At 34.8% G+C, this 20847-nt stretch overlaps 1 protein-coding gene across 1 annotated transcript; it reads left to right on the top strand.

The window, feature by feature from the left end:
• Positions 1–1805: 1805 nt before the first annotated feature.
• RECQL2 (RECQ helicase L2) lies at positions 1806–20495 on the top strand. Its single transcript, XM_086457906.1, is given in 21 exon segments — positions 1806–1966; positions 3527–3747; positions 5330–5375; positions 5378–5475; positions 5553–5768; positions 6887–6991; positions 7083–7187; positions 7281–7403; positions 8630–8718; positions 9101–9137; positions 9223–9256; positions 10099–10151; positions 10227–10304; positions 10391–10456; positions 11932–11998; positions 12116–12169; positions 13404–13511; positions 15535–15599; positions 17027–17105; positions 18904–19124; positions 20057–20495. Coding segments are annotated over 21 exon segments (2124 nt in total). The 5' UTR covers positions 1806–1905; the 3' UTR covers positions 20255–20495.
• The last annotated feature ends 352 nt before the right edge of the window (positions 20496–20847 follow it).

The following is a 20847-nucleotide window of genomic DNA, read 5'->3' as shown; positions in this document are numbered from 1 at the left end:
GATTTCTCAATAAAATGTCATCAACAATTAAACGCACCTAGGTAAAAAACCGAAATAGAGCTTCTTCTTCTTTTTTCAAGTTTTGGTTACGTGCAATCGTGAGAGAATAGTATTAGGATTGCCTGAAAATATGAGTTTTCTTGGTGAATCGATCAAGGAATATTTGCCCGCTTTAACAAAAAATTCATGTTTTAGGGATTTTTTTTTTTGCTTGGCCTACTTGAACAAAAGATTATACACCTACATACTACATTCCTGGAAAATATTTTCGATCAATATCAATAAAGTTTCATTGAAACCACTTAGTTGACATTGTCGTAAGAATAAATTTTGCTATTATAATGCGAGAAGACTGAATGTGTGTTTGTTGACTCCAAAATTTGAAATATGATATTTAGTCTTCCTATCATTAAGGTTATTTTTAGCAAACTAATAAAATTACAATCCCACAAATCAATTTAATTTTTTAAAATTGTTGTTATTATTATTTGATTGGTATTGGGTTAGTAATGATCAAATGAAGTTGGATTCAATGGGGTTTGAACCTAGAAGGTGAGAATGTGGAGTGCTGTCATTTGCTTATTTTGCACTTCTTATTTTTTCTTAAAATTATTAAAATATATTTTTTGACTGTGTTATATTCAAAACCACCTTAATCAATATTTTAAATATAAAAAAACTTTTATAATATAAAATTATAAAGCTCTACCCCTGTAACCACACTAGTTAATTTTTAATTTTCTTTATTGTACTATCTTCAAAATCAACTGAGTCTTTTAAATTTAAAAGAGCTTAACAATGTAGTAAATGAGAAGATGCAATATAAAATTCGTTTATCTATTCAAATTTGTTGAAATAATTTTTTTAAAGTAATTATGCACAAATCCTAAGTTCTTGTAATACATCTATATAATAAATAACTGAGTTGTTACAATTTTATGTTTTTTGAGTTAGAGATAAATGTCCCTTCAGTTATAATTTTGTGGTTAGACAAATGTTCTATCAATCTACACTACATTTTTTTTGTTCTTTCTTTTTAACTCCCTCTTACTTCATTATATTTATTCTTTTACTTGTTTTTTTTTTATTATTAACAGCTGTCGAATTTTATTTTTTCTCGTTCTTATCCCTAAAGAAGATTCCCTTGTCATAGGCTCAAGCAAATTCTAGTGTATATATATATGGGGTATGTGAACGTCTAAGACATTATAAGGATGTTAGTATTATTTATCACATTTTTTTTCTTCTAATAATACATCTGTCCAATTTATCTTTTAATGAAAAAGACAAAAATGTGTTAATTTTTTACACGATAAATGCATTTATTATGTTAACATTGATTGGCAAAATATCTATTACACTAAGACATTTAAATCAAAAAATTAAAATATCATTAACATTTATCATGTAAAAGAACAAAGGTATATTATTCCTCGAGGGGTATTATTATGTAAAAGAACAAAAGTATAATATATATAGACCTCAAGGGATGTTAGCATTATCCACCAGATTCATTTTTCATTAATGACGAAATAAATGTATTTATAGTGTAAAGACTAACATGTCCTTGTCTTTTTAAATAAAGACAAAATAATGATGGATATTATTGAAAAAAAAAGTCCTGGACAATGATAATGCCCCCACCAGGACTTAGTCGTTAGCATATCCTATATATATATAGACACATGCAAATGAGGGGTATTTATGTCACTTAAAAAGAATGGTCCACTTATGAGAAGGGGAGTTTGTAAAGAAGTTAAAAAAAGTAGGGTTTGGATAAAGTTTCCCCAACTTCAGGGAGAAGCATGTAAATAAATTCCTAGTATCCTCTGAAGCATCAAACATGGTTCGTTTTGTTTAGTTTGCCTCTGCTGCTAGGTTTAGCGCCAACTCGACAACAACAGAATGGAAAACGATATATTGGAGGAGCTACTAAATGTAGAGGCGGAATTAGAACTAGTTCAAGGTTGGAACAAATTCCCTCCTAAATCGTCTCTAAATTTAGCTATAATTTCATCATAGAAACACGTTCTAGTCACTTTCAATCTCATCGAATTATTGTTTGAATGTGATCGAACTTGGTTCCATATCTAGTGTTACACCACTTCAATTTGAATTTTCTAGATTTTTAATTTTTAATATTGGAATCTGCTTTGTGTGGTGTTACTGTTAATTTTGGTATTGTTGTGTCTTGGAATGCGAGTACGTATGGTTTGAGCGTAAAATTGGCCAGAAAAGTAGTTTTTTGGAAGGATTTTAAGTGAGAATAGATGGAAATATGTTCACTTTGAGTGAATGAAACTTGAAAAACCCTTTCGAGTTTCGATATCGCTTTCGCAGTATGTGTATTAGTGGAAATGTTGAATGTAGGTGCACTTATTACACATGTATGGCAAAGAAATAATAAAGAAATTTGAAGAAGGAAACCAACATTCAAAATTGTGATCCTTATGATGTTTAATTGAACTGACAGCCTTGATACTTGGAGAACATACAATTTTATATATACAAAAATGTAATTTTTATTTTTATTTTTATATAGATCAAATTGTATAGTGTTTTTTTTCTTTTATTTATTTGGTAGGAAAGTAGCTTTTTTTATAAGGAAGTGGGTTAGTGGTTAGTACTTAGTAATTAGTGGGCTAAGGCAGATTTTGAACCCTTGTCGTGGTATGAAAACCCCCAGAATTTAACCCACTTAGCAAGTTGACACCTTTTGGTAGGAAAGTGGCTTATTTTCAATTCGAACCCGACACTGTGGTTCGTAGCCATGAACTCTGATAGATGGTCAGAACTTCATTTTGGTTTGAATCCTATTGAGAGGTTCACTAGAGATTAGAAATTGGTGAAGAAACAACATTCTCGAAGCCAGGTTTTGAATCCAGGTCTGTAGTATCATGACTCACATACTTGCACTTGTGGTTAGTGATCTAATAGATAATGTTTATACAGAAATAGAGTTTTTTTTTTTTTTTTGTGTGCAAGAAGTTTGATATATTTGGCTGACTTTTGGGAAGAAAAGTGGAAAAAATGAAATCACTGAACACTTCTTACCAGTATTAAATACTAAAAATAGTTCCATAGGATCCAACAATATTTCGAACATTCAAGTCCCCTCATATGGGATATATCCTAACTTAAGATCAGAAAATAGTTTTCCCAACTGTCTAGAAGAATCCCGTTGATCAATTGATTTATGAATAGGATTATTTATGGGGCTGATTTCTAGTCTAGATAATCCTCTAAGTTGGGCATGTCAATTAAGTTGAATCCCATATTTAGTTAAAATTTAAAATTGAATGTGCCATCTCGGTGAGTTGGGAAAGTATGCTTGTGGTAGTGCACAGACCTGGGATCAAAACCCTTTCTTCATACTTATATTAGAAAAAAACAAGAGGTTCTCTAACTGCTAGATTTATCCAAGAATCCGACTGAACTAATCTGTGTATGGATTTTTTTTCTTTTTCCGAGGCTATTTTTTAGCCTATGATCCTGTATTACAAAAGCTTTCTGTCATCTTCCCCAGACCAAATAAAGATATTGCTTGATCGACAAGAGAAATTGTATGAGCGGCAAGCTGAACTGAATACATTATTGGGAGCATGTAAAGAATCTGGAAGCCCTATCAACGATGGTGCTCCAGTCACTTTAGAGAACTGGTCGGGACAGTTTGAATGGGATTCTCGAGCTGATGATGTTAGATTCAATATTTTTGGGATATCCGCATATCGTGCAAATCAGCGGGAGGTTAGTTCACTTCCGGATCAACTAATTCTTTTCTTGTCTTTCATTTCCTTTATGATATGGTCATTCTCTCTGTAAAAATTCGAATTACTTAAAAACAGAAATTCTGAACTCCTAAAACTTATTTGGACTTCACATTAGTTTCCAAATTAATTTGATCACCACTAGTTCTCAAATTAACTTGAAGACCAGACACCTGTTCAAAGTGCCAAAGAACACCTTGTGAACTTTTGTTGTATCCTCTCTTCAAACACCCTAAAATGTGATTATGTCATCAACAGATTGGAGAGGTGATTTTAGGGACCCTCCACACCCATTCTAAATCTTCATTTTATGGATTTCCTCAGCTTTACTTGACCCTGGGTTAGACCCCTAGAGCTATAAAGAAGTCTTCGATGCTCGATGGGCTTGTTGACTTGGACAGAGAAATATGCCTTTGAGATACAATCCATAATCCAAATTCTTCTTCTAATGACAAATTCCATCCTCCCCATTAGGTACTTGAAGAACTTCCGTTGTTCAATGTCATATGCCTTCTCCAAGTCAATCTTGTATATAATTCCCCTATCTCCCTATCAGATTCTTGAGTCAGTGCATTCTCTTTCAATCAATTCTACATCTACATCTCCAGTGAAAGATCCTTGGTGAGCCTCTACCACCTTAACAATCAGATCCTTTATACAGCAGGGGATAACCTTTACCACTTTATTTATTTAACACTACAAGTGAGGTTAACATGACAGATAATAAAGTAAAAGTTTCATTTGACCATTTGTCCCACATACTGTTCTCATGTACCTTGTCAAATACCTTCATGAGGACATCCTTTTTTTTAGGTTATACTTTTAGAAGAACATCTTTGATGAAACTCTTTGAATCTTTTTTATCACAACCCCCATTACACAAGAACATTCCTTGTAGAACACCAATGTGAAGCCATTCTGACCTTGGGCTTCAGCCCATAAAGGGATATAATAGCTGTCAGCACATCCTCTACTTCAAACTTCCTCTTGAGCCAAGCAGATTTATCCTCTTCCAAAGTGCAAAAGCCGAAGCTGTCAATAATAAGCCTTATGCCAAAAGAAAAAAAAAAAAAATAGGCCTTAGGATCACGTCCAATGATTGTTTTTTTAACCAACACAGGATATTTCCTTTTGGATTAAGGGTTAATACCATTTAGCTTCCTCGCCTAAACATACATAAAATAATTTAGCATTCTTGTTCTCCCCTGAAACCATTTCATTCTTGTTTTATTTGTTCAACTTATCTCCTCCTTACACATGGAAGTCTGCTTCGTCCTTTTTAAGCCCCTCTTTTATTCCTCCCATCTCCACAGATTGATCCACTGTGCCTGTTGGTTTAGAAATCTGCTAAACCTTTCTTCAAGCCATTCCCTTCTTTCTTTGTTATTGATCTTTCATAAAGATCATACAAGTTTCACAATATCCTTCTGATTCAAGACTATAACGCATGTAAAAGAAGAATTTGGTTCTCAGGAGATGCTGTTGCAATTATTTCAAGATTTTGTTCTCCATTAGTGGGACAAGTATTTGCACTTACTGAATAGACTCTCGATTGTTGTCAGATAATAAATGCAGTCATGAGTGGAAGAGACGTTCTGGTGATAATGGCCGCGGTGGTGGCAAGAGCCTTTGTTACCAACTTCCGGCCGTTCTTCGTGATGGAGTGGCTCTTGTTGTCAGTCCGTTGCTTTCTCTAATTCAGGACCAGGTGCTCATAAATTAGATATGATCTTTTAACTTTAGTTGTCAACCAAGCTTGCCCCCTCACAACAGTTATTGCTTCAGGTGATGGGATTGTCTGCTTTAGGCATTCCAGCACACATGTTGACATCGACAACCAGTAAGGAAGATGAAAAATTCATATATAAGGCTCTTGAAAAATGTGAAGGAGAGCTTAAGGTTTTGTATGTCACACCAGAAAAGATATCGAAGAGCAAGAGATTTGTGTCAAAGCTTGAAAAGTGTCATCATGCTGGTCGCCTCTCTCTTATTTCAATTGATGTGAGTAAATGGTTTTCTACATGTTATCGATACTTTTTTTCTTAGTACTGTGGGTAACACTTACGTCAATTTCTTCAAAGGTGAAGACTTGCTTGCCTGGGTAATTTTTTTTTTTTGCTAATCCAGAGCCTTCCAAATCTGAACTATGTAGCTAGGAGAGAACTCTAATAAGAACAGAACAAATATTGACTTTATGCCTAATTGTCTTTTATTGTCTGATGATTCTGTGGTATCATTTTTAATTTGGTTTTTTTTACTTACCACAATCGTTAATGTTGTCATATTAGATACGCCTCCCTGGATTTAAAAATAGTTAGTGTTGCCTATATTGACCTCTGGATTTGACTTTTCTTATTAGAGATAGAAAATTTCCACACTTCTATACTTTAGATATGAACAGGACATTTCTGTTATAATGATTCTGGAAACCTTACATATCAAAATAATCATTCACAGATGATAATATTTAGATATTTTATGGACATTGATAATTGTACTACGTACTCCAAATAAGACATTTGTTTTTTGATCGGTGTAAATTTATTAAATGAGAAGCAGGGCTACAAAGGAAGGACGTCAAGGTACCTACCTACAAGAAAACACTCAAATACAAACACAAAACTACAATCAGATACTACAAAAGATTCCCCTATAAACAAGAAATCTTCAAACAATAGTGCCTGGATTCTTTGAAAACTTTTGCCCAAAATATATAAACCCTAGATAGAAATTATGACTTCTTGGACAGGATGCTTGGATCCCTCAAAAGTCCAGTTGTTCCTCTCTTTCCAAACACCCCAACACAGCAAAGGTGGTCATTCTCAATAATCCTTTAATGAGGTCAATCACGGAGAAAGGAAAACAACAACTAATCTTGAATAAGGATATTAAAAAATAGATATAGATCGACTCCAATGAGACATTTTTAAGGTACGCAATATAAACTTATTTTACAAAATACAGTATCCTTTATGAACACCAATAATTGTACAGTTTTACATCCTACGGATCTGGGTTGCTCTCCTCTTTCACATTCCTAACCCTTTGTGGAGCTTTTGCTCTTGTTACATTAAAGACCTTGGATTGTTTACTTTCTGATCTTTTGAGTTACTGGGCAGGAGGCACACTGCTGTAGTCAGTGGGGCCATGACTTTCGTCCTGACTACAAGAACCTTGGTATTTTGAAGACTCAGTTTCCAAATGTTCCAGTGGTTGCCTTGACTGTATGTTTTCACTTTGTTATGACTGATTTCAATGGTTGTTCTTTTCTGAGATTAAATGCTAAAATTTCTGATTCATTATTTTATTTCCCAGGCAACTGCTACTAAGAAAGTCCAAACAGATGTCATGGAGATGCTACATATTTCAAAATGCTTAAAATTTGTCAGCACGGTGAACAGGCCTAATCTCTTTTACTTGGTATATTGACCATTATATTTATGTTCCGATTCTTAATAATATTGGGCCAAACGTTTTAGAAGTTACTTAGAACTACAATATCTTATTTTTCAGGTTCGAGAAAAGTCATCTGTTGGGAAGGTTGTCATTGATGAAATTGCTGAATTTATACGATGCTCTTATCCAAATAATGAGTCTGGGATAGTATACTGTTTCTCTAGAAAGGAATGTGAACAGGTCTGTGCAAAGTTTGATATAAATCTGACCCTTATTGTCTCGATTCCTTGATGACGTGATATTAAGTCATGTGCAGAATTTTGAATCAATGCTTTATTTTGCTTGAAATATCAAAATAGAATTAATACTTCTGAAGATTATGTATTTCACTTCATGGTCTAGGATGAATTTTTCCATACACTGTTCTTGCACTAACCAATACTCATACCAAAATCCTCTAATTGGATGGGACCTATATTTTCCTCAGTAACTGAGGTATTGGGATTGTGAAACTAACAAATTGCCAGAAACAATCGCGTATAATACATTAAGTTCTGGTGCTAGGACTATGAGAGCCAGCGATTGAAATTAGCTAGTCTGATACATGTTGTGCACTCGCATTTAATCTTATGTACACATTAAGTTCTTGTTCGAAGACTTGTGCTTGATTTGAGGAAGTTGAACTTGTTTCGAGTCCAACATTTTCCATCGCCGATTTGTGACCTGATGGTTAATGTCCAATTCTTTGGAAACCTTAGAAGTATTAAGTTCACCGTTAAACCTCACTTATGCAATTGGGTAATAACAGATTTTCTAGACTGTTTTGTGCTGGAACAAGAATACGCTGATTCTACTGCTAAATCTGATTCTAAATAAATCTGAAAATATATTTTTGAGACCACATTACAGACTTGTTCCAGAATGTTGATAAGATTTTAGTACTGGGTTATGAAATCATGGCATCAAATAAATACACCATGTGCAAAGTGCAATGCATTGGACATGCAATGTGAGAAGGGATTTGATCAGATAGTTGATGATGTTTCTCTATCATGCATTCGTTACAGACTCATCTATCAATTACTTGAGCAATTATATTGAAACGTTTACAAGTGACACCTGTAATGAGTCTACTAGTCACATATTCACATGTTCCAAACTTTGAAGTATTCCTGTAATCTGGCAATGGATGAAAACTGGACATGGAAACTTTTACACTGACCATTTCTTGGTGTAAAATTATTTGGTAAATTATTTATGTAGTGATGCATTATTTGCTATATCATTATCTTCTTCTTTTTTCTGTAAATGCCATAATTTTTATTTTCACAGGATAGTTATGTCTCATGTAGTTTTTGCTAGTTATATTTTGTCCTCGACTAGTCACGATTTAACTGACTACTAATTTCTTTGATTTTAGACACCCACAAAAATTATGGTTTTCCTTAAACTTCCGAGAATTGTAGGTTGCAAAGGAACTACGTCAACAAGGAATTTCAGCTGATCATTATCATGCAGACATGGATGCAAATGCTCGTGCAAAAGTTCATATGCGGTAAATTTATTATCCTGATGACATCAGTTACGATTGTCAATGTGAGGTCCACTTGCTTTGAGTGTAAGGGTTTATGTTTGGATGGATGCTTTTGAAGTAATGGAGTATCCAACCATAGTGATTGAGATCAGATTCTGACAGAGTTTTTGTATTCTGGTGCATTAGTTCTAAACTCCAACAACGAATTGCACATAATCAAATGTACATTTTTATAATAAATTATGAGTAATACATATATGTTCTTGTCGAAATATATGATGCAAACGGATCCCACTAAATGACTATCACTTATATTCTTTTTTCAGACATGACTTATTGTGATGACTTAGTTCTGGTATATATTTTTCTTTTTATGGGCTCTTATTCTTATTTCATGACACAGGTGGAGCAGTAACAAGTTGCAGGTCATTGTGGGTACGGTATGTGCCATGTGCTATTGTAGCGGTCGTTCATTTGTTTGTTTTAATTAGGATTACCTCTATACCATCTCTGGTTATGCTGCAGGTGGCATTTGGCATGGGAATCAACAAGCCAGATGGTGAGTGTTGCATATTTACTACATTACTTGCTCTATTCTTAATTCTACTGTATAATTCTCGTGATTCATATCTGATAATATTTTAGATATGATGGGTAGATTTATCTTTTCACTAGACATTATGAACTCCTTTGTTCCCTTGTTTAGTGCCTCTAAAATGAGAATTATTGCAATGAGGATGTGCTACCATTTACTTATATATGAGCCTCAAACACATGCATTACCCAAAGGGATTAGTGGAATGATGTGTTTGATAATTCCAGTTTTTGCTTTATTGTCTATGTTGGCCATAAAGGCAGCGTGGGCTTTACCTTGCATGTACATCTGATGATTGTCCCTTGGGTTGATCTATTAGTCGAATAGTTGGCTTTGTTTTTGTCATTTAAATGTTAATCTTTGATTGAAATTCCAACTTTTCCCAATTTTGTACACAAGGGAACCATCAGCTAGGTAAGCTGTTACTAATATTTCATCATCTGTTTGTTATGTTCACTTTATCATTTGTGTTTATATGATTAAGGTTTTTTTTGTTTGGTTTTTTTTTATATAAGTGATGAATATGTAATATACCAATGCATAAGAAACTATAGGCAAACAGTATTGTTTAAAAACAAATCTCCATGTTAACATTGCCGAAATCCTTCAATACGTCACCGTTCAACCAAGAGCCTTTGGATGGCAATGCTGATCTTTGGAATTGGCTCGCTAAAATCTTCAGAACTTCTTTTATTAAGTTTGTTCCACTTATTTTTAATCCTTTTTTGTCTCGTCATTTCTTCTTAGATTCTCAATATTGCGCCTGTGGTTGTCTTAATAATTGAAACTAACCATAATTCTTGTAGTCAGGTTTGTCATCCATCACAGCCTAAGTAAATCAATGGAGACATACTATCAGGTCTATTTCCACTTTACACTACTTCTTACTTTGTTTGAAATACTCTTTCCTTTCTGTAACTTACTCTCACTGCAGGAAAGCGGTCGAGCTGGACGAGATGGGCTTCCTTCTGAATGTGTCCTCTTTTTTAGGCCTGGTGACGTTTCTCGGCAGGTAGAATTTATCATTATGGAATTTCAGGTTCTTAGTAGTTTTCATTTCATCTGACAAATTCTGTGATGTGGTGTTTCTTTAACTAGAGTTCGATGGTCTTTTATGAGAATTCTGGCTTGCAAAATCTGTATGACATGGTGGGATATTGTCAGGTAGAGTTAATGACAAGTGTTTTCTTTTGCATGCGTTGATATTTTGGAACAAATGATATTCTTTGCACATGCTATCTTTGTTGGTTGGCTTACTTCGTTAAATCGACTCTCTATTTCTCTATCTGAGAGGGATTTGCACATCAGAGCAGGACATGCGGCACAAATCCAAGGGTGGTGCCTTACAATTTGATGGATTTACCAGCAAACTGATAAAATTTGACTTGATAGGATGATCCAAACTAGGAACCACCTTATGTAATCTTATTTCTTAGCTAGTTTCCATTTTTTCAGACTGTCCAGAAATACATGGTATAATTTGTATATGACCCTTGAAATGTCCTTGTTGGGCCCCTTGTATGGTAACCTTGAATTTGTGCCTTGTGTATGGCAGAGGCAGGTGAGATCCTTTCAGTCATCCTGTACTGATGTGAGTATTTGATGCAGGACGGTGAGGGGTTGGATAAGTAAGGGATTTAGGAAAATTTGGTTGGGGATTGGGTTAAGGATTTGGGTAACAATTGCAAAACGTTTCCAGTTGAGGGTATTTGGATTAGAGGAGGGTTTGGGGTATTTGGGTGAATTTGATTTTTGGATTTTGGGCAAGTATGATTAAAAATGGAATTTGATTTTGGTATGAAAAATGGGGATTTAGGGTATTTGGGTATAGGGTAGATTTGGTTTAGGAGATTAATGAAGTAAGGGTTAAAGAAAGTGGGGAAGGATTAAAGTGTAAACAAAATGGGGTTTGTAGGTTTCAAGAATCAAGAATCAAGAAAGGGATTTCAAGAATTAAGAATTCAAGAAAATCAAGAAATAAAAGAAAGATTAAAAAAAGAAAGAGATATTGGACTCACTCCAAAATGACCTCACACCACACCATTAATGGGAATTACCAGAAGCTTCAATCTCAATTTTATTCATCCTTAAAGAAAATTACAACATGAAGCAAGTACTTATAATGTTCTCTAAACTCTAAATCTAATCTCAACCATCCAACTAAAATAAGGAGATCCAATGGTTGTAAATAAATTTAAAATAACTTAAATAAAACAAAAGCAAAAATACCATCTATGTTCCAATCCCGTAACTTTATTTTCCTTGAATTTTCAGTTTATGAAAATTCATTAAAAATCAATATAAAGATACCAAATTTCCCCTAAACACTTATACTAACACCATAGGCTAATAAAACATGAAAATAACCTCAAATACTCATCTTAAACACTAAAATAAAGCCCTAAAACAGAAATCTAAATAAAAAACTAAAATGTACTCTTTTAGATTTGATGTCCTCATCAATTCTCTTTAACTGGGAAGATTTCGTCATTGGGGAAATAAAATTGTAGTAATTCTTATCATCAGTTGCGTTCCGCATTAGTATTGCTCCTCAATCTAATGGTTATCCACTAACTAGTAATGCACACATGGAAAATTTTTCAATATGAGCTTTTAAGTGCCATGTTTCTCTGTGGCAGTCCAAAAGAGAATGCCGTCGAAGTGCTTTTTTCCGCCATTTTGCTGAGCCTCTACAAGACTGCAACGGTACCTGTTATATCTTTCTTTTTCTCGCCAATAGATTTAAACCCTCTTTTTTTTGCATTTACTTTTTTCAGAAACTCTTGGATCAATCAAGCTTAAGTTTTTTACTTACTTTCTCAGGGATGTGTGACAACTGTGCATATGGAAAGGATCTTAAGGAAGTGGATGTCACCCGTATGATTTCTTTGACTTCTTCGGTACAAAAGTTTTATGAACTGTGTTGTCGGATGATTTCTTATTTTGTTTCATGTCATTTGTTCATTGTTTGCTATCTTTGCACACACTTCACTCATATTTCAAGACAATATTGCTTATGTACTCTGTACTATTATATTTGCATGTAGTGCGTGTTTGAACATACTTGGACATGGATTTGTCTAACAAAACTCAGAATGGGAATTCTGTTTCTTAAGAAGTTATTATGTTGTCCACATGCTCATGTCTGTTGGGCCTATGCTAACATGCTTCTTAGGGAAATCCATTTAGTTTTTAATTTTTTTTCAGCTGTTATTTCTATAAAATCATATATGAAAAAATCATGTGTACATAATAAATATAATTTCTAAATTATTTTCTCTGATTCTGTAATGTGGAGTATGTTTTCATTTGAACCAAATGGCCTTGGATTGCCAAGTGTTACGTTTAGTAAGATAGTACCTTGCTTGAGTTATTTGTTTATTGGGAAAGTAAGGGGTATGAAGCAAATCCAGAGTCTGAATTCATAGTTTCTTGTGTTTTTGTGGGTCAAGGTCTTCCGGGATTTCAGGGGCATGTTCTTTGATGATTTTCCCTTTAGATGGGATGAAATATGCCCATCCTAGTTTTTTCCTTTTGTTTTTTCTTGTTGTAGGGAAGTCCGTTGACCTCTTTTTTCCTTGCTTTTCTTTTCTAATAAAATCTCTTGATCTATCAAAAAAAAAAACATAACTTCTCATTTGTTAGTAGGGATTGCTGTTGTATCCCATTGAGTTCCATAGGGATTGCCTTTATAGATTATAGCTTAGGATGATGCCCAAGGTTGTATATGTTAACATGTATGATTTTCTCATTGTTTAATATCTGGTAGGGATCTTCCCAAACCCCAAATCATATCATAGCTGAGAAAATGGCATGGCCATTTATTTCGTATACATGCAGGAAGACTCATCAATGGATCTCATATGCTAAAAACTGAGCAAATTGGACAATCTGATTATGCTTTCCAAAATTTCCCTAAATCCTTTCTAGATCACCTTTTTGTCTGTTTAGTTATTTATCCATTACATCTTTTATTCATCTTGGGTATGCATTATTCCACATTCTATGTTGTGTTAAGATGCATGACACATTCTTTTTTGTTTCATTTATTGGAGGATGATCAATGGCTAATGTATGGGCTTTTAATGTGTGATAAGACCGTCCTTTACAGGTCATGCAAAGGCTGTAGTCTCACTGCTGCGGGAGATGCAGGAGAATGATCAAAGGGTGACAATGTTGCAACTAGTGGACAAGGTCAAGGTCAAGCAAAAGGATCTAGGTAGGCTCAATGGATGGTAATATCTCCTCTCTCCAAATGGTAGTGGTACAGGTGATTTGGAACTTTTTTTTTTTTTTTTTTTTGGGGGGGGGGGGGGGGGGGGGGGGGGGGGGGGGTGTAAAATTTTTAAACTTATTTGATAGCTTAAAATGCGAAGGATAAGAATGAAATAGTGGAAAATAGAATACAAGGAGGAGGGAATGAAAGAATTTTGGTTAGCGCCACACGACTTTTACATCTAATTTTCTTATTATGTGACGTGGGGCAAAAACTCTTTGTCAAGTTGAACACTTGAACAAAGTGAAAAGTCGTTCTCAAGTGACTAATTTGCATCGAGAACATGTGGTTAATTTCACCACAACTTTAAAGAGGTTTTCAAAAAGGGTGGACAAAAAGAAAATATAATTATTGGTTGAATAGAACTGGACAGGAAGGAAGATGAAAGATGCAGGTTCTCTGCCTTCGGAGGAGAGGCTCTTGAAGGTGTAACATAAGATTTGAATTTCAAAAAAATGGCAGCGATGGAGGAGATTAGTTGGAAGGAGAAGTAAAGGATGAGATGACTGAAAGAAGGGGATAATAACCCTAAAATTTTACTAGTGGTCATAGGAGTAAGAACCTCATGTCCCAATTGAGAGTGTAGAGCGTAGAGCTGGAGAGGGAGGTTGGAATCAAGGAAGGGGTGGCGGCATGTTTTTATGAAATGTTGTATTTTGTGCAGCATGGTTGTTGGACCTTACTTGATTATCTCAAGTTTGATAGTATATCTGTGGAGCGACAAGCATTGCTTGGAAGACCCTTTTGATGATGATGAATCAAACAATCTGTGGTATGAGTGCAGTGATCAAGCATTGGGTCCGGATATTTTCTGTATCTCATTCTTCAATTTTTTTTTTTTTGGGAAATAATAAATAATGTCTTGATGGTGGTCATTATGGATTTCTTGGAGTAGAATACATTGATTACTGTTCAAATTAGTGCTTTTGCTGCCTTGATTCCTATACAATTAGGGCTTGAGGATTTTTGAACTTATGACCAGTCTGTTTGGTTGGCATTGTGTACAAAACAATTTCGAAATTCTAGCTTCAAGATTCAAAATTGTTAACAAAGATGTGATTGATTGGGTCAAAGCAAGGCACTTTTATCAAGGGTCATCGAATCTTTGATGGAGTTGTTGATAGCTAACATTTACGTATCAATTCAAGATTGCAATCTGGGGAACTAGGCTTAGGTGGATTTAGAAATACATGTTGTATTCATCCTTTTTCGATGCTGGTTAATGGGAGTCCAGTTGTTTTTTAGGAGTTCTAAAAGTATGTGTCAAGGCGATCCTTTATCATCATTCTTGTTTGATAGCTGTTGAGACTTTGGGTAGGTTATTATGGAGGTTTGTGGTAAATGGGAATATGCTTGGTTTTGTGCCTAGTACGGGTGGCCCAATGATCTCCCAAGTCCCAACTGTTTGTAGATGATTTGTTGGTCTTATATATTTTAATTTTTTTCCATGTGTGTCTGTTGAGGTTTTGTGTAGGTTATTATGGAGGTTTGTGGTAAATGGGAATATGCTTGGTCTTGTGCTTAGTACAGGTGGACCAATGATCTCCCAACTGTTCGTTGATGATACGTTGGTCTTCTTTTTGTGTGTGTCTTGAAATACAAGATTGTCTTGTCCAGGATAACGAGATGACCCGGGCTATTCATCTCGCTATCATTTGTGAATGAAATGAGACACAATTCGAGATTGAAAACCATGATTAGAAGGTTTTGCACAGATTTAGGGTTCTTCTGTAACTTAAGTGATCATGCATTAGAGGGGAATTTTGTAGGTATTTTATGTTTGAAATCCATGTTAGAGTGCACTGATGGTACAATGATTCTTTATCCTTAATTACATTTCTTATATTTAGCAGCTGCTCTTGAATATCTTGTATTTTTAGCACTTGAATGCTCTAGGGCTTACTAAAGCTGAGATTCGTGACTTCTGAAAGATAACAAATTCATCTTGGATGGTCTGACTTCCTAGGTTCTGACTTAAAGAGAGAGGAAATGGAGCAGCTTATCATTCAGCTTATCTTGGATCGTGTTTTGGTGAGAAACTTGACTCCACACATTTTTTTGTTTGTTTTTGACAACTTATATATGTCATCATTATCGACTAATAACTAATACATGTACTGTTTATATTAATAGTTAAGGGGAAATTTAGTCTGATATTCATAATAAAATACAAATATAGGAATTATCAATTGAATACTGATAGGAAAGGAACAGGTGTACAAAGCTATAAAAATCTCTGCTTGGAACATGGTGCACAGATACACTTATCCAATTAGAAATGAAACAAGTGGAAGTCCCTTGACCTCTTTTAGAATTGAGCTCCAAGAAAACAGCTTTGACTTAGTTCTGAAAACACTTGATTTTCATTTTGCACTTGTCTTCAGGTCACATTGTTTCCATTTTGCATAAATTCCAACGTAACATTACCAAGCTTGTGTGTGATTAAAAGCCCATACTTGAATGACATTGAACAAACTTTTCAACAAAAAAAAAATGACATTGAACAATTCCAAAGAAACAAAACGGCAAACAACGTTACTGATCTATTCTTCTCTTCTCATCAACTATTGGAAGTTCTGGAAATTCAATTTTAAATGAATGCTTATGGTGGACATTCTTAGTCATTCTCTTCCAAGAGATAGTGCCAGATAATATCCTCTTGAATTTTGAAGTCTCAGACCTTGTATTTGCCTCCTAATTTTGATTTTCTTCTATCAACGCCATATTATTAGTCTGCATTTTCGTGAAATATAATAGAAAGTGTTTATGTAATATTACGGATCACTTGGTTGAAGTGGACTATCGTCTGTTATGTTTAAATATCAGTTTTTCTACCCTCATTTTCCTCAATTTTTTGGTACAAGGCTTTTATGATGATGATGATGATGACAATAATTAGCCTTATGTTCTTTCTGTCATGCCTTTTGGTTGATTAGCTGTATCGCTCCAGTCATTTATAAGGAACTAATGCATTACCCCTTTGCATGAAACTCTTTTTGATGTTTGGATTCTGCTGCCATTACATGGAAACAATTTTTTCTGTCTAACGAAGGCGATGTGTGTCCTAGGATTAGGAGGGCCTTGGAGATTGGCATAAATTGTTGATCATGTCTTTGAGCTTGTTTGTATTCTGTTAGTTGATTCTAATCGTACGCTTAGAGCTACTAATGATTTGAGTCAATTCCTTGGCAAAATGTGCTGTCAATAGTGATATGTGGGTATGATGTATGTAGGAACTCTCTTCCTTAGGTGCAATTTTATGATTCCTCTAATGAAATATATGAAGAAGAATTGTTTTACTATTGAACATCAATTGTTTCATTCTATCATTTGATATTCTAAAATGTTTAGTCTCTATCCTATCAGTTTGATTGATTTATGATAGTCATGAATGTTTAGTCTCCCTTGTAATTATGATTTGATTTATCATAGTCTCCACTGTTTTGTTTTCCATGTAGAAAGAAGAATTTCAGCACACAGCTTATGCCACAAATGCTTATGTAACAATAGGTCCACTGTCGAAGCAAGTACTGCAAGGCAAGGAGGCTTCTTTTTTCTGCATGATTTACCAATTTGGTTACTCATCAATGACAGATGGTTGAAACTATATATATATATATAGGGCCAGGTTTGCCAGCCAACATGTTTTGAAAATATGGGTTAGAAGTTTTGGAATGGGCTGATTTTTGGTGAGTATCATCTCTATGGTGAGGAGATCATTCTCACCGATCTCCTCACCAAAAATCAGCCCATTATGAAACTTCTAACCCCAGTTTACAAGTTAAAGAATCGTGGACCGTCCATTTTTTTCAAACCACTTTTGATGGGGTTAGAAGTTTCAAAATGGGCTATTTTTGGTGTGGAGGATTTCCCCGCCATAGAAATGATCCTCACCAAAAATCAGCCCATTTCGAAACTTCTAACCCATATTTTCAATGCACGTTGGCTGGTGAACCTGACCCATATATATAATAATAATAATAAAACACAATGGTGGAGCCCACTTAGCTACAATTTTGTGGGTATAAAGATTGAGACCTAGGAGTGGGGTTCGCACAACCCCTCTTTATTGCCTTTCCTCTCCCCAATCCCCTCCCTTCGATTTTATTGTCTTCCCCCCCTGCCCCCTCTTTCAATAATACTCCTCCAACTTTACTATCTTTCCTCTTTTACCCCTTAACCCTAAACTCTAGTGTGTGTGTGTGTGTGTGTATTGATAGGCAAGCATATTTAGCAAATATATATATGGGGAGCGTTCGGTTGACAATCTTAGGATGACATAATGGAGAGCGTTCGGTTGACAATCTTAGGATGACAAAATGGAGCCAAAACTTTTGGCCTATGTGGGTAAGAAATTTTGAATTAGCTGATTTTGTGTGAGGATGATCTCTATGGTGAGGAGATCATCCTCACCAAAAATCAGCCCAATCTGGAACTTCTAACCTGTCAAAATTATTTTAGGATTGTGAACTGTTGATTTTTTAGCAAAAATTTGTAAACCACTTTTGATGGACTTAGAAGTTTCAGATTGGGCTGATTTTTGGTGAGGATGATCTCGTCACTGTATAGATCATCCTCACAAAAAATCAGCCTAATCCGAAACTTTTAAGCCATGTAGTACAAATTTTGTCAGCCAACGTTGTCATCCTAAGATTGTCAGCCGAACACTCCCCTATATATATATATATATATATTTTGTTAGGCAAGTAGGCTAGTGGTCAGTAACTAGTGGGTGAAGGCAAGTTTTCAACCGAAGTCATGATATCAACAACTTAATAAGCTGGCATCTTCCTCAATACCATATTAGATGCCTGCCATTTACAGCCCTCCCTAGCCCATGGTTTAATTATGTCTTCTCTAACCTTCATTCCATAAAGTTGTCCTACAGAGGAAGCTATACTTGTGAATTATGACATTTCAAGGAAAGTTTCCTTGCCCAATCATAATTGAAGAATTTATATTTTGGATGTTTGAAATATTATTCTCCAATGGTTTCTCACTTCCTCCCATGCTGAAGTACCATAAAGTAACAACTAAGAGTTTATCATCGCCATCTATATTTGTATGTGATATCCAAGATTGCTGTTGCAAACTATATTTCAAATGTATGAGCTCATATTCAGATGTGGAACCCTAAAATATATTCTGGGAAAGTCTGCTTTTTATGCCAGGCACAGGTTTTCTGCACCAATCTCGGGGTTCTATTCAACTGAGGAATTTTTTTGCCTTGGGATTTGTGTGGAACATACACGCGTCTTTTGGATTTCAAGAAACAAAGTAATGTGTATTTTTGCAGCAATTGATGTATGATTAACTTATGTCATGACACATACAGGGAAGAAGACTGTTAAGCTTGAGATGTGCAGTGGACAGAAGAGTAATAGCAGCAATAGAAAAGCTGCCAAACACAGTGTATCATTATCAGGTTTGGAGATTAAGTTGGATGAGCTGCGGAAGGAACTTTCTTCCGTTCATGGGGGAATATTCCCTCATGCTGTCTTGTCCACTCAGCAGATTACCATGTTGAACTCCCAAAAACCAACTTCCATTGAACAGGTGATGACCCAACACCAATTTTTTACAAGAGATTTATGGTTTGTATGATTTCAGGGAAAACGTTTCAAGGGAAAATGAATTCCAGTGTTTGGTATAAACCTAAGAAATGTCAAAAAGAGTTGGTTTTAGTTTTAGGATTGGGGGTAATCATGAGAGAATTACTCATTTTCCTGGAGGACTGGGTGTGAAATATTTTCCCGCTCAAAAGGGAAAATCGCTTCGGGCAGGAAAATAATTTACCTGGGAAAATGGCCAATAGTTTGTTTTGTACTATGTAATAAATGATACATTAGATATCAGTGTTTGAACAATTAGGATAATACATTGTTGATTTCCAGTCTACTGGATGGGACGAGGTACTCCATTAATGAACAATCCAGATATATGGTGCTTGTGAACTTGTGATAGATGTCTTGAATTTGGTTGGTGTTTTATCACCAGAAAAGTCCCTATTGGGATATGATATCAAAGCAAACATTATTCTAAGACTCCTAATCATCATATAACTTAATATTATACACATGAAATACCAGCCCATGTGTTGGTATACCTTGGAAGGGTATTTTAGACATTGTAGCCATAAAAAAAAAGTTTTTTTGAAAGTGCCAAATTGGATAAGTTGGTAAGATGTATGGAGTGTTGTTCCCATGTCTTAAGGTTCAGAACCCCTTGAACCCTAGTTCACTAACCACTAACCCTTTCCTTGTAAATAAAAGGTGGTTTTTTTTTTAGAGAGATATGGGGCATGAGCTGTGCAATTTTGTTAAATGGCATGTTAAGTAAAATTTGGTGGAGCCCTAGAAGCTCTTTGTTGCCTTTTATGTTTGGATCTAGGGTTTCTTCTTTCACAATTATATTTTTTTCTTTTATAACTTATGTTATTTCTTGTAGTGGAAAATGATTTTTTTGAGAACTTATGTTATTTGTTGCAGTTGGAGAAGATAATTGGAAAGTTGAAGACAGAGAAGTATGGGAGTAGAATTCTAGAACAAATCCTGAGTTACATTGAGTCTCCACAACCAGATAATGATTTATCAAATGAAGGGGAAGGCCGTGGAAACAGACCAAAGAAGAGATTGAGGACCAAAAAGACTCTTGTTCTTGTCGAGAGTAGCGACGAAGAAGAATAGAGTTTAGTTCACGAGCAGTATTGCTTATCTCAGGAGGACATCCTACTCAGGACCAAGCCATTGGATTGTCTTGGAGAAACATCCATCAAACCCGAAGGACCAAGGACCTTCGATGTAAGGGCATTTTGTTAAATGTTGAGATGTAAGGCCATTTTAATTAAAAATGTGTATGTCTGATGATATATTTATATCAGGAACGTTTGGATTATCCACCACATTCATTGTCTAACAATACTTCTTTTTATTTTGTTTTTTAGTGAAAAAGATAAGGATATGTTAGTCTTTTACATAATAAATACATTTATTATATTTTTAATAAATGTATTTATTATGTTGGTGTTGATTGTCAAAATATTTACTATAAAAAGATATTTAAATCGAAAAACTAAAATACTATTAGTATTTATTATGTAAAAGATCAATATATATGTGTCTTTCTCATTAAAAGACAAAATAGATAGGAGTATTATTAGAAAGTGAATGTGATGGACACTCCAAACGTCCCCACGAAGTCTTGGACGTTAGTATTTCTTTCTCTCTATATATAGAGGGTTGGGTTCCGTATACACACATATCTACTCATATATCCACAA

Source organism: Akebia trifoliata, chromosome 11 (assembly GCF_017979445.1).
Source record: "Akebia trifoliata isolate Shusen 1 chromosome 11, ASM1797944v1, whole genome shotgun sequence".
NCBI lineage: Eukaryota > Viridiplantae > Streptophyta > Magnoliopsida > Ranunculales > Lardizabalaceae > Akebia > Akebia trifoliata.
This window is presented reverse-complemented; position numbering and strand designations above follow the sequence as displayed.